The sequence below is a fragment of the Aethalodelphis obliquidens genome, unplaced genomic scaffold (assembly GCF_003676395.1).
Source record: "Aethalodelphis obliquidens isolate GAN/ISIS:26980383/991018 unplaced genomic scaffold, ASM367639v1 scaffold78, whole genome shotgun sequence".
Lineage (NCBI taxonomy): Eukaryota > Metazoa > Chordata > Mammalia > Artiodactyla > Delphinidae > Aethalodelphis > Aethalodelphis obliquidens.
Window position 1 is genome coordinate 6,784,863 of NW_020838022.1, and position 14,618 is coordinate 6,799,480.

At 40.3% G+C, this 14,618-nt stretch overlaps 1 protein-coding gene across 6 annotated transcripts in view; it reads left to right on the forward strand.

Annotated features, from left to right (window-relative positions):
- The window catches only part of PABIR2 (PABIR family member 2), an 80,624-nt gene that overhangs the window by 29,473 nt on the left and 36,533 nt on the right, over positions 1 to 14,618 (forward strand). The window contains exon 11 of one of the 6 annotated variants that reach the window (XM_027092512.1): positions 13,476 to 13,854. The exons of 2 other annotated variants lie outside the window; for them this stretch is intronic. In XM_027092512.1, the coding sequence (XP_026948313.1) occupies positions 13,476 to 13,603 (128 nt within the window). In that variant the 3' untranslated portion in view covers positions 13,604 to 13,854. Of the gene's footprint in view, positions 1 to 13,475; positions 13,855 to 14,618 lie in introns of those variants that run through there. 3 more of the 6 variants (XM_027092510.1, XM_027092511.1, XM_027092509.1) reach the window with 3 other exon arrangements.

The window sequence follows — 14,618 nt, forward strand, 5'->3', positions numbered from 1 at the left end:
TAGTGTAGATATGTCCATGCCACTCTCTCACTTCATCCCAGCTTACCCTTCCCACTCCCCGCGTCCTCAAGTCCATTCTCTACATCTGTGTCTTTATTCCTGTCCTGCCCCTGGGTTCTTCAGAACCATTTTATTTTTTTAGATTCCATATATATGTGTGTTAGCATATGGTATTTCTGTTTCTCTTTCTGACTTACTTCACTCTGTATGACAGACTCTAGGTGCATCCACCTCACTACAAATAACTTAATTTCGTTTCTTTTTATGGCTGAGTAATATTCCATTGTATCTTCTTTATCCATTCTTCTGTCGATGGACACTTAGGTTGCTTCCATGTCCTGGCTATTGTAAATAGAGTTGCAATGAACATTGTGGTACATGACTCTTTTTGAATTATGGTTTTCTCAGGGTATATGCCCAGTAGTGGGATTGCTGGGTCCTATGGTAGTTCTATTTTTAACTTTTAAGGAACCTCCATACTGTTCTCCATAGTGGCTGTATCAATTTACATTCCCACCAACAGTGCAAGAGGGTTCCCTTTCCTCCACACCCTCTCCAGCATTTATTATTTCTAGATTTTTTTGATGATGGCCATTCTGACTGGTGTGAGGTGATACCTCATTGTAGTTTTGATTTGCATTTCTCTGATGATTAGTGATGTTGAGCATCCTTTCATATGCCTCTTGGCCATCTGTATATCTTCTTTGGAGAAATGTCTATTTAGGTCTTCTGCCCATTTTTGGATTGGGTTGTTTGTTTTTTTGATATTGAGCTGCATGAGTTGCTTGTATGTTTTGGAGATTAATCCTTTGTCAGTTGCTTCATTTGCAAATATTTTCTCCCATTCTGAGGGTTGTCTTTTCGTCTTGTTTACGGTTTCCTTTGCTGTGCAAAAGCTTTTAAGTTTCATTAGGCCCCATTTGTTTATTTTTGTTTTTATTTCCATTTCTCTAGGAGGTGGGTCAGAAAGGATCTTGCTGTGATTTATGTCATAGAGCGTTCTGCCTATGTTTTCCTTGAAGAGTTTTATAGTGTCTGACCTTACGTTATAGGCATTTCTTAAAGCCACACCTCCACCCCACCAAGATTGTACCAATTTATACTCTCATCAGTAGGGTATGAGAGTTCCCATTACCACTAGAGATGATTCAAGGGTCCTGGAAAGACATGAGTAAAAGAAACAGATTTCATTCATTCACTCATTCATTCATTGGAAATACATTCATGTGTTTAAAATTCTACAGGTACAATAGGGCAGAAAATGAAGTGTCTCCCTCCTGTCTTCATCCCCCAGCCACCATAGCTCCTCTTCCCCACAGCAATTGTGGTTTTATGTTCCTGTGTATCCTTACAGAGAAAGTTTGCATATATGTAAACAAATTCATTAATATATTCTTTTTTCCCAAATTTCACACAGATGGTAGCATATTTATATAAGCTATTACTGTGTAATCTCCCTCTCCTTCCCCCTGAAACCTTAGTGACTTAAAACTAAACAGTTCATTTTTTCTCATGAGTCTGTGGTTGAGCTGGGTGGTCCTGATCTAAAAGAGATTATTGGGACAATTTGGGAAATCTGAATATGGACTGTGAATTAAATAATATTATTTTATCAATTTTTTTCAATTGAGGATTCAAAATTTAGGCTCAAAGGTCATGCAAATTCATTTAGTTTTCATGTTTCTTTAGTTTTCTTTAATGTAGAATAGTCCCCTCACTTTCTTTCATCTTTCATGAAATACTCATTTTGAAGAGTCTGGGCCAATTGTCTTGTATGAGGTCCTGTTGTTCGGATTTGTTGAATTGTTTCCTCATGATTAGATTCAATTAAACATTAGATTAGTTAAATCTTTTTGGCAAGAATACCACATAGGTGATTCCCATTGCATCATATCAGGAGGTACATGATATCAGTTGTTCCACTGGTGATGCCAAGTTCAGTCACTTAGTCAAGGTAGTGTTCTCCAGATTTCTCCACTGTAAAGGTACTTTTCCCCCTTTGTAGTTAATATTAAATTAGTATTTTAAAAGTATTAAATGTGACCATGTAAATGTCCTGTTCCCCAACAACTTTCACCCAATAGTTTTAGCATCCATTAGTGATGCCTCCCTGGGTCAGTTTTTAAGATGGTGGCTGCAAAATATTTTACTAATTCTGTCATTCCTTCCACATTTATTAGGTAGCATTCTTCTGTAAAGAAAGCTGCCCCCCTTTTTGCATACCAACGTGTTATAACCTGTTACCTTTATTATATTATACTGGTGCGTGAACAGACAGATCATTGGAGCAAAGCGGAAAGTCCAGACATAGACCAAGTGTAAAATTTAACATATAGTAAAGGTGGTATACCCAGATCACTGGGGCAAAAATGGACTTTTTTTTTTTTTTTTTTTTTTGCGGTACGCGGGCCTCTCACTGTAGCGGCCTCTCCCGTTGCGGAGCACAGGCTCTGGATGCACAGGCTCAGCGGCCATGGCTCATGGGACCAGCCGCTCCGCGGCATGTAGGATCTTCCTGGACCGGGGCACGAACCCGTGTCCCCTGCATCGGCAGGCGGAGTCTCAACCCCTGCGCCACCAGGGAAGCCCTGGACTTTTTAATAAATGCTGTTGGGATAATGGATTGCTGTAAAAATAGATAATTTGGTTCCATACCTCACACTGTACACTGGAATAAACTCCAAGTGGATCTAAATGTTAAAAAATGAAACCATGTAAGTAATATAAGAAAACATGGATGAAATCCTTTATAACCTGGGTATAGGGAAAGCCTTTCGAAGTATGACTCCAAATCCAGATACAATGAAAAAGATGGATAATTTCAACTACATAAAAGTAAAGGCTACATAAAAATAGAAACCTGTTGCGTGGCAAAAGACCCCCAACAAAAACAAACAGACAGACAAAAACACCACATAAGCACAGTCGAAAGAAACACAACAAAACTGGGAGAAATACTTATCTAAATGGCTAATATCCCAAATACATATATAAAGAACTCAAATTTCAGAGCGGGGGGTAGGCTAAAACTCACAAGAGGAAAATGGGCAAAAATATGAAAACACAGTTCACAGAAGAAATGAGCCTTAAATATATGAAAAGCTACTCAACTTCACACACAGTATGAAAGATGCAAATATGTTTTTTCAAAATATGCAGTCAACTTGACTATCTGGGTCACTTGGGGAGGAGGGCGAATGGTTGAATGAATGATGAACTACTCGGTCCTTATACTTACCAATGGGGCCTGCCACTTAACAGTCAAACGAATGAATGAATGAATGAAGTGGAGGCAACCCCTATGTTTTCTTTAGTTCCCTCTCCCCCCTTCTGCTTCAGTTCTTGCCCAGTTTCCATATCAAAATCCCTCTCCTAATTTTTCTCCCTAATTTCCATCTTGTGTCCATTTGTTAACTAAAGTAAAACTTCAAGTATGGCCAATAAGCATAAATTTTAAAAAGTTGCAAGTTTTAAAGGGAACTTAAATGTTAATATCTAAAGTGCTTGAAAAGGTCCGCCTTTCTTATCTTTCTATAATTATTCTCTCATGTACCAAAACAGGAAAACTGAAAAATAATTTATTGTTGAAATCATTCCAGCATTTGTTTGACCTTATTACTAAAACTACTTCTTAGAATTTCGTTGCAAACCTTCAGTACTTTAGCTTTACTTTTGTGAATTAACTTGGGACTCTAACTACCATGACTTTGTTTCCTCAAGAAAACGCTTTGCAGGCACCAAAAAATAAATATACCAATAAACGTTTGAAATGTAGCACACTTGTAAGCTGAGGGCCTGCAGGTTTATGAGTGCCTATCGATTGAATTTGTTAATAAACCCTTAAGCAGTTGTCTTTTTTCTCCCTACCACCAGAAACCCTAGGTGTATTTTTCTATTACACTTAATTTTTAACATGTAGAATAAGGCTTTCTTCAAATGTTGATTTTTTACCTCAGAAATTTAATGAGTCACTTGATTTCACAAGCCCAGAAAAACAGGCTTTCCCCCAGATAGTCATTGTAAAAGGAGCCTCTTGGTAATAGATCCTGTTTTCTCTAATACAGTAATTATAGATTGATCCAATAAACGTTACTTTGAAATTTCACTCAGTTGAAAGGCACTATAGAAAAATCACGTATGTTAGACTCTACAAATCTGCTTTCTCCTTATCTTTGTGTGTCTTTAGGAGTTTTGATGGCCTATATAAATAAGCATGCTGCTTAGTAGCAGTTTACCACAGAAAAACATTTTGCAGGATTTTTTTTAAAGGCTTTGATGAATGTGAATACAAATTGACCTGGGACAACTAGGGGTTTGAGGTTAAAATTGAGGTAGCGGTCGCACTAGAGAGGCTATTAAAAGAAATAGTAGGGGCTTCCCTGGTGGCGCAGTGGTTGAGAATCTGCCTGCTAATGCAGGGGGCATGGGTTCGAGCCCTGGTCTGGGAGGATCCCACATGCCATGGAGCAACTAGGCCCGTGAACCACAACTACTGAGCCTGCGTGTCTGGAGCCTGTGCTATGCAACAAAAGAGGCCACAATAGTGAGAGGCCCGCACACCGCGATGAAGAGTGGTCCCTGCTTGCCACAACTAGACAAAGCCCTTGCACAGAAACAAAGACCCAACACAGCAAAAATAAATAAATTAATTAAAAAAAAAGATACAGTAGTATCCAGAGGTGTGTGGAAAATGAATTATCAACAAAGTTGTACTGGAGATATGCCATATCTATCATTTATTCCTTTGGTTAGAGAATTTTTTTGGTAACAGAATATTTTTTGACGATTGTGTGACAATTGTTATTTTTCTTCATTCACTGACGTATGGGAAGAAGAAAATTTAGATTAATATTAATTTCTGCAATAGGAACCATATTTTAGGAGAAGAATAAACATGAACATTAAAAATCCCATAGACATTGTCATGTTAGTACAAACACTAACATGCATCAATTTTGGAAGAATGTGTGTAAACTATTTTCAAATGATTTTTTGTTTGGGTGTTTGTTGCTTTGTTTTTTATAGTGTGTCCTCCTGATTCAACTCGTTTGGCATGTTTTTCCTTAGTACACTATTTTTCAATTGCCATAATGTATCCTTTGTGTTTTTCTTTACCTCATTAACTTTACTTATCCTTTAAAAATCTTCCTCTTCACTCATATATATAACATATTTAGTGCTTATTAGCTAGGACATATGAAAATCCTTTTTTAAATGAGACCATCGCTTTTTGTACCTTATTTTCCCTAGATTTTCTTTCAAACGCATATTTAAAAAACAATTTATTGTCTTGACTATTTATCCGTATCTTTAAAAAAAATGCCTTCATCTTACAGCTTCCTTTATATATTTATGTTACATATAATTGTAACCTTTGCCTGTTGAGGATATTATGCATGATTTTATTTTTAATAACTCATTAAAATGCTGATATTGACAATTAAAAAAATAAAATCGAGGTAGCAGCCTTTCAATAACTAATTGTAAAAGGACTATACACTCATTGGAGAATATCTGAAAAGTAATGGAAAATTGAAGGCAAAGTTTAAAGTGAAAATTAAAATCACCATAATTACACCAGGTGGAAATAACTATATGTTTGTGGGGTTTTTTCTAGATAATGGAGTTCATACTCTATATACAATATTTTAGTCTATGAAAGCACTTAAAGATAGAGAGTATTTTTTAAAGAAATAGTCATCCAGGGTATTTAGGTTTTATGGGTTCGCACACTACTGTGGTGAATGGTTTGAGAATCTGCGTCTAGAAATCAATTCATAGAAGTCCTGTTTTGATTACCTGCAGATGTCAGTGTGGATCTGAGTGTGGTTCAACAGTTTGTTCCAGGATGTGGGGAGACAGTTTAAGTCCAGTTGTGAACCAGTTGCTTATTGAACAAACACTAGTTTAGTTTGGATGAGAAATGTGAGCTGCAAGGGCCTTAACTCGATGAAATTTCTTTTGACACAATCTTAATAAGCGTGGTATATTCTCTAGTTACAGATGTTCACAGAAGATTACACCCTCTTGTTCTTGCTTCTGATTGCTTGACCAGACTTTCTGAAATTTTTCATAGTGCTAGAGAAGCGGAGTTGATGTTCTTGGGCTTATTCAATTTGACTTCAACCCAGATGGCAAGTCTGGGGGTTATATTACAAGCTGTGTTGGTTTACTTTCTACTGATATCTCATATTTAAACACAAAGTTTAAAACCCATAATTCCTTCTCTCAAAGAGCATTGTCTTTGCCATTCCTTCCAACTTTTCCTTTCTTTTCTACATGATTCCACTCTCATCCAACTTTATAACATACAAAGTCAGAGTGTTTATTAGGCTAGGAAATTGTCAGAGAGACTAGCAGGGGCTCATCATGGCAAAACCCTGTTCTCTCCCGAGCCACAACAAATCACCATCTGTTTCATAAGCTAGCAAGCTTCCTCTCAGCTATAATTTGCTATATATATTGGTACATAAATTGTTGGTAGCTTCTGTTTACCTAGCAACAGAATCTGTTTGGCAGAAGGCTGTGGGAAAGGAGGCTTTTCTTTCTTTTTTTTTTTTTTAAGGCAGTTTCTTCATCTACAAATTTTCTTCAAGTGCAAGAGAGGCAGATGTACTAGCCCAAACAGTCTGCCTTTTATAACATTTTAACCCAAATTGCCTAGTAAATGCTGACTTTGGAGATTATTTTTGCTACTTTGATTACCTCGGATATAACTGAATGCCCTCTTAAAAAATGTTTTTTCTTTTACAAGCAAACTTTGTACAAATCACTTTGAAAAACTGCCTTGACCTTGTAGCTGTCAAAGATCACTGAGTTTGGGGACTGCCCACATCTGTCCAGCGTAAATTTCTCCTGTTTCCCAGTGTTTTGGATTCACTTGTGGGTTTTGGATAGTGAATTTACATTTCAAGAGCACTGGTCAGGAGACAGAGAATCATTGTATGGCATCCCTTATATGTGGAATCTAAAAAAAAAGTCAAACTCATAGAAACAGAGAATGGTGGTTGTGAGGGGCTGAGGGTGGAGGAAATGGCGAGATGTTGGTCAAAGGGGACAAACTTCCAGTTAAAAGATGAGTAAGTTCTGAGGATCTAATGTACCGCATGGTGACTATAGTTAATGATACTGTGTTGTGGACTTAAAATTTGCCAAGAGAGTAGATGGTAAGCATTCTCACACAAAAAAAGGAATTGCAGGGCTTCCCTGGTGGTGCAGTGGTTGAGAGTCCGCCTGCTGATGCAGGGGACACGGGTTCATGCTCCGGTCCGGGAAGATCCCACATGCCGCGGAGCGGCTGGGCCCGTGAGCCATGGCCCTGAGCCTGCACGTCCGGAGCCTGTGCTCCGCAACGGGAGAGGCCACAACAGTGAGAGGCCCGCGTACCGCAAAAAAAAAAAAAAAAAAAAGAATTATGTTTATTGTTCCTTAACTTGATTGTGGTAATCATTTCCCTGCGTATACATATATCAAATCATCATGTTGTACACTTTAAATATATTACAATTTTATTTGTCAACTATATTTCAATAAAGCTGGGGAGGAAAGAGCATTGGTCAGGACCTGGTGGTCTTTAAATTAAGTGTAACCAAATCAGGCACTATGCAATGTGTTGTCTGCATTACTTTAACTTTCCTTTGGCTGAATAAGCTATATATTTCTACCTATCCACTTTCTTAGCTTTCTAATCAGCAGAGCAATGTGTCTGCTGAAAGAAAAAAAAAAGCCAAAGGGAAAAAAAAGTTCTGATGTTCTCTTCATGTTAGTTATAGACATCGGATGCTGTTAAAGGCTAGAGCGTATTTTTATGCATTCATTTTGAGAAGGGAAGAAGGTGTTGTCCTGTCAACTTCCTTCACAAAACACCAGGCTGTAATTTGCTGTGGGCTTACTGCAGGCTAGTGCCTTGGTGCAAGTGACTGGTTTTCCATTTTGATCTACAACTGTTGTGGAGTTTGCTATGAAAAGGCAAGGTGGAGGTTACTAACCCACTCCTCCCTCCAAAAGAAAAAAAGAAAAGAAAGAGGAAGGAGTCAAAAGGAAAAAGAACTTCTATATTATCCTGAGGTTTTGACACTGGTTATAAGAAAAGACTATGGCAAAATTATTATATAGACAAAGTTCTTTTGGCCAGAGCGTTCCCATGTCTTCCTTTTGTAGTCTTTGTTTCTGCCCCCTTCCATCCCTGACTCTTCACTTGCCCACAGGGTTTCAAGGGACATGGAAATTAATTGGGATAGGAGATAGCTTTCTCTGCCTTCATTGATAATACCAACACTCATTCTTGGCACTCTCCTGTAATGCCAGGCAGGTAGGTGAGGAATTAGCATCTCGAGCCATGAGATTGAGACCCGTTTTCATAGAGCAGATAGTGGAAGGCAAATAAGGGAAGATGAGTTCATCAGAGAAGGGCTGGCAGAAGAAAAGCAGAGGACTGGACTTTCAGGACAGGGGGGAGCGAATGATCAAGGAGGGAAGCTCGTTGTCTCATCTACGCAACATTTCTTCAGCAATGGGTTGTGCCAGGGACAAGAGGTGTGAGAAACAGGTTAGAGAGGAGAAATTTTAGAGGGTGATGACTAGGAAAAAATGGTGGAGGATGCCCCAAATGTCTTTGGTGGCTTCTTAGCAGGTACAGAAGTCAGATTGCAGAGGACCAAGAAAGGAATGCAAGCATGAAGGCAAGTATCTATTCTAAAAGTTTGGCAGCATTTAGATACTGGTAGCAACAAGGGTATGACGGTCACTTGTAGGGTAGTTGTTACTGTTGTTGATGATGAGATTGAATAGCCCACGGGATAGGTAAGAAATCAGAGGACCCTACTGAGCACTGCTATCCAGTAGGATTTTCCACAATGATGGAAATGTTCCGTATCTGCACTGTCCCTTCAGGTAATCCCGTGTGGCTATTGAGCGCTTGAAATGCGGCTAGTGTGATTGTGGAACTGAATGTTTAATTTTATTTGATTCTAATTCATTTACATTTAAATAGCCATATGTGGCTAGTGGCTACCATACAGGACAGTGCAAGTCTGGAGGGAGAGGATAAGTGTGGGAGTAGAAAAGTATGAAAGGGTGAATTCTACAGCAGAGACAGAGGGGATAACTTAGAGAGTACTCAGAAAAAAAAACCATCTGACGTGAGAGATATTCTCACATCTCCATAGCTTCGATTTTTTTCAGCAAACTTTGTCAAGCTCATCTACTAAGAATGGGGGTGTTGGAATAAATAGGACTTGGGAACCTGAAGATAAAGACTGGAATATTCACGGTATAAGGTATATAAGGAACAATTGGGCAGTGGTGAGAACCAAGCTGTAGTTGACAGTATGAATTAGTGGTGGGCCAAGTCTAAGGGGCTCAATATGGTGAAATTTGTACTGGGCCAAGTGTGTGCAATTCCATACAAGGTTCATTTCGGAATAAGAAACTAGCTAAAAGGATCTGGAAAAGATTATTATGCGCTTTAAGTTTAGGAAGTTATGTTTAAGTGTATCTCAGCAGCTCTATTACTCTACCTGAAACGTTTCCTGGTAAATTTCATTGTTTTTTTTTTTTTTCCTGGTGAGTTTAAGCGTTGATAGTATAAAATATATTTGAAAGAATTTCACTAGACAGGTTGGGCTCCTTCTGCCTGGGTGGTATTTGGTTAGGGTGATCTGCCAGATTCCGTTGCTTGTTGTCCTTGTGAAAGAGTTTGGGGGTAGCTCACCCATCGCTGGTGTAGGGGTGAAGGCGGAGGGAGGCTTCTTTATATCTATAAAAATTATAGCACTGTGCAAATCCATGGCTATTTAACACCCTTTCCAGATGTCCTTGGGGGGCAGGAGCAGGAGATGCTTATTGCAACATATATCCTATTTTGGAAGCTAGCGTTCTTCTGTATGTTAACAGCATCAAAAGAACTATGAACCAAAAAGTTTTTTTTAAGTCCAGGCATAGACCAGTATAGACAGCAGTTTAAAACCTTGATTTTTAAATGGAAATCACCAAGCATAAATTTTTAACTTCAGAAAAAAGTGTGCACTTTGGCTAACTAGTCAATCCTGTGGCTATTTCCATGTAAGTCTTTGATTCTTCTTTTCATTGCACCTTAACCTTCTTGGGAAAGGCTAGTTTATGTCAAAAGCCAATGACGAATAACCCTGGTCAGAACTCTTCCTCTAACCCTAAGATTTAAAATGAGCACAGTGTGTCTCATTTAATACATTCCAATGGCCAGAAAGGGGCAACGTGACTTCTCCATTCTATAGAATTCCAGCCAAGACTTTAAAGAGAAATAAAATACATATAGAATCCTCAACTTGCCAATATCAGACCTAGGTCATTAACTTGCCGGTTGTTTTATCCTTCGAGAAAGGGGATCTGCTGTAAGATATCAAGACATTCCCGCATATAACCCCTGATACCAGAGTATTTCAGCCTGCCCAAGTAACCCCAGTAGCTCCAAGCAAATGAAGTTTCCAAAGATGAGGACAAAATCATGGAAAGTAGAACCTGGCACGCCTCTAAGGTATAAGGAGTAACTCAGAAATTTTAGAATTTCAATTCGTTCATTCAGGCATTTGTTAAGTATCTTCCAAGAACCCGTAACACTGGTGGTGACGTGGGGAGAGGATGGAGATTCAAGGCAGTATGAGGTCTGGCCTGAAAAGATCTTGTACTCTAACTGACGTATCAGATCTGAAGCTTCTAAAGCAATTTGAGAATGGTTAGGTGCTAAATTACTTAGTAAGGGCCAGAAGGGTGAGTAGAACCTATCCTCTTAAATATAAAAGAGATATGTGATAGCATGGAAAGAACCCCGGACTAGCGTGTTTAAGGCCAGTTTTGTCATGATTGACTGCATCATCTTGGCCTGAAACTAACTCCTTAGTTGGTCTTCCTATAAAATGAAGATGATGCTACTTGCTAAGCTGGCTTCTGCAAAGGGCTTCTTGGAATATCAAACGAGAGGGATAGTGGAGGTGAGAGTCTTGCCTGGGTTGGGGGGCCATGCTGGGTAATTCCTAAAGTCCTTTCCCACTCGTAAGATTCTAGGATTTTGTGGTAGTAGATGCAAAAGTGCTTTAAAAACTGTAAAGCGGTATAAAATGTGACATTTGTGTCATCCTCATCATTATAAATGCTCCTTGTGGGCTCCCGGTGGCTGACGTTCTCCCTCCCGCTGCCGATGGGCCCACTGCACAGCACACTTCCTGACTTCCAGGCCAGGGTTCTCTTTATGACCCCTTAACGTCTCTTAAAAATTAATAAGCTGACTGACCAGCAGAGAGTTTCCCAAGGAGGTCCCTACTATTTCCTCACTCCCACAGACATTTATTTTCTCTTCCCTGGCAGAGTGCAAACTTCACTACAGGCCACTGAACAAAATAATGTCTTCTTTTAAAATCATTAAGCTGAGTGACCAGGCAACTCGAAATATAGGAGGGCGTTTCCCGGGGAGGTCAGGTCACCACCATCTCCACATCCTTAAGCATATATCTTCCTTTCCCCATCAGAATGCAAGCTGCCGTATAAACCACTGGGCAGACGTTCCTCGGGCCTCCGGATAGGCCAAATTTAGCCACAGGAAGCAAGCAACTGAACAGGGCACTCTTGGTGCAGGTTGGCAATGGGTTAATGAGAGGTTTCATTTAACTCTAGGTGGTCAGTGGTGTTCCACCCCACCTCTCCCAGAGTCTGTCATTGTCCTGAATGAAAAGGCCCAAGGGCAATGCTTAGAAATGAGTTTAAGCTGTTATACATCAACTAAGGACAAAGTCCCCTGTGCTTCTGTCCTTACAGCCTTGCTCTATACCATTCCTTCTGACCTAGCATATACTACCTTGGATTGTTTATAATTTTTCCAAAGCATATGGCATGTATCCCTTACTAAAATCCTTGTAGCCCGTTTAAGATTGAGCACAATGTTCTGTACATAATATTCACTTGATTTGAAAAACAAATTCCTAGTAATGTAGAAAATACAATCTTTCTCAGTACTTACAGTCCAAAAGAAATTATACTGATACTAATCCAAGAAACTTGGAAGTCTGTTTGCTTCCACCCTTTCACCTCAAATAATGCAGATTGGTTTAACAGCCCACCACGTCTCATTAATGTGAATGTCTGGTTACCTCTGGCAGTCGGTGCTGGGATCTGGGAGTGGAGTTTGGGCATTAGTTAGCTTTGCCAATGACTGTGATATATCATCTATAATATATGATACGTGATATAGCAAGCAGAGCCAAACAAGTCACTCCGAGAGTGAGTTATTGGCTTTCTGGACAGAAAAGGTATTGGGTCAAGTCCAAAAACAGCACTGAATTTTCCTACTCTGTGAGCAGCAAGAAAAATGAGGGCCAAGGTGACCACAATCCTATCTAGCCTCCACATCTGCATTTACCGAGATGTTTTTAAAGTCCTTGATGTTAACTCCAGAGAAGCAGTAAAAACGGACCCAAACCGGAGAGATGTAAAGGGTGCCTTCCTGTCTCTTGGGACAATTAGGCAGCCAGCCAGCCTGGCCAGCTGAGGGAGAACAAGGAGGGCAACCTGCCCAGGGAGACCAAGCAGAGGTCAGGCAAAGAACCGAAACCGTTCTGCAAGAGGGGTGGGAGTTTTGAAAAATTAAAAACAGGTCAAGGAGGAAGCCAGGGGTGGGAACTGGACCCTGAGGCACAGGCCTGTGGTTGTCCACCGTCCAGAACTGGATGTCACCCTGAGCTCTGCAAGTTCACCCTCGCCTGTATCAGTGTCTGGAGTCCTCAATCGCAGCTTGAATGAATCTTGGTTTCTCAGGTTGATTCATTTTAAATTCAAGACAAACTGTAGAGGGCTGAGGAGGGGCACAGATTTTCGGGCCTCCTTACCTCCCTCCAAAGCTGCAGCTAGCATTTTTTCACCCAGCACCTTCAAACAAAGGGAGAGCCATGTTAGCTTCCTTCTGGGAAAGGAAGGAACCGGGCTTGCTGGGGTTTGGGTCGTGTTTGCTAGTGAGGCATTAATCAGGGTCTTGACATAGCTGGAAAGGGCTGGTTTCCTCTTCACATATAGAATCATAAAGGGGGCACAACATTCAAACAAAAGGCCAAGGAAACCTCTCCCAAAGATCCTATCAACTGCAGTTATGGACCAAGGAGTTTGGCCAGAAGGGAAAGCCCATTTTAGAAAAGGACCCTGTTTTTCCAGGCAGTGACATTCCTGTTACTCCGGATATGACTATAGTTCCAAAGAGGTCACTGGGGTAGACCTTAACTTCAGCTGGCTTTTAGGGAGTGGCCAGTTGCTCGGGGGTAAGGTTATTTTTCATTATCTCTAGCATTAAGGAGTGCGGATATCCTACAGTTGAGGAGGTGACCATTGCAGTTTGATATCCTACCGTCACATTGTTTAGCACAAGTGTAGTTTAGAGGATTGCTTCCAGCTTCAGTGGGTGGAGACTAATCTGTCTAAAGCAATCTTGGTAATGCTGTTGCCCCTGGATATTTCAGATATACCTGGCTACAAGGATTCGTTTGGAAATGGGCCTGTGACCCAGTTCACAGTAATGAGAGATGAAGGAAAGTTTGCTGTGAGGAAGGTTTCCTCATTGTTAAGAAAGAGGTCTCTTTCCCTCTGATATGTTGTCGTGTACGAACGTGAGGTCTGAAACTGCCGCAGACATCTCACTCGAGCTTGAGGATCAACTCAACTCAGGGAGGAGATCAGGACACAGAGAAGAGCAGGCAAAAGGAACTGGGGTTACAGTATTATGTTAGCCCTGAAGCCACCTGCCTCTGGACTTCCAGTTTGGTGAGCCAAAAACTGTCTTGTTTGGGGGGGTAGATGGTGACCAAGAGAGGCTGGCTGTTCACTGAGACCGGAACTCCCAGTGGGGACTCTGAGGGTCTGATACACACTAATTAGACTCAGAGGAGATTATAATTCAGGAGGTCAGTTTATTCATTAACGATGGAATGTATTCCTTTCCAATGCCTGGAAGACTTATGTCCTCTAATTTTCTTTCCCAGTATCAAGATAGCTGGGAGACCAAGTTGGTAGTAACAGTAGCCACAACAGCAAATAATAATAACAAACAGCCTAATTTGCCCAAAGTTACATAGCTAGTAAATAGATTTAGACTCTATTCTATCTGAGTCCAAAGCCCAAACTCTTAACTACTAATTTATCTAGCCTTTAGTGGCAATCAGGATGTTTTTATGACTAATGAAAACAATAGCAACCTTTTACTGAGCTCCTGCCTTACGGCAGGCCCTGTGCTAAGCACTCCACATGTATTACCTAATTGAATCCTCATCATAATCCAGTGAGGGTAGGTATTATTATTATTCTTCCCATTTTAGGAAACTGAGGCTTGGAGAGATGAAATAAGTCCCCAAGTCCACATGGGGTGATAAGTGGTAGGGTCACCCAGCATGACTCTAAAGGAACCACTGTGTTTTAGGCACTCATAACCAAGGGAGGGAGAGAAGGATAGCACCTGGGTAGTGTCCTCTGTTCTGATCCAAAATATACCTTTCTAATGGCCCAAAGAACTTAGGTTCACTTTTGTAAACAGTGCTGCACACTAACTGACAACTTCTTACGATCCAGGTCTCCTTATTCAGCACAGGTAGACCTTGTTTTATTGTGTT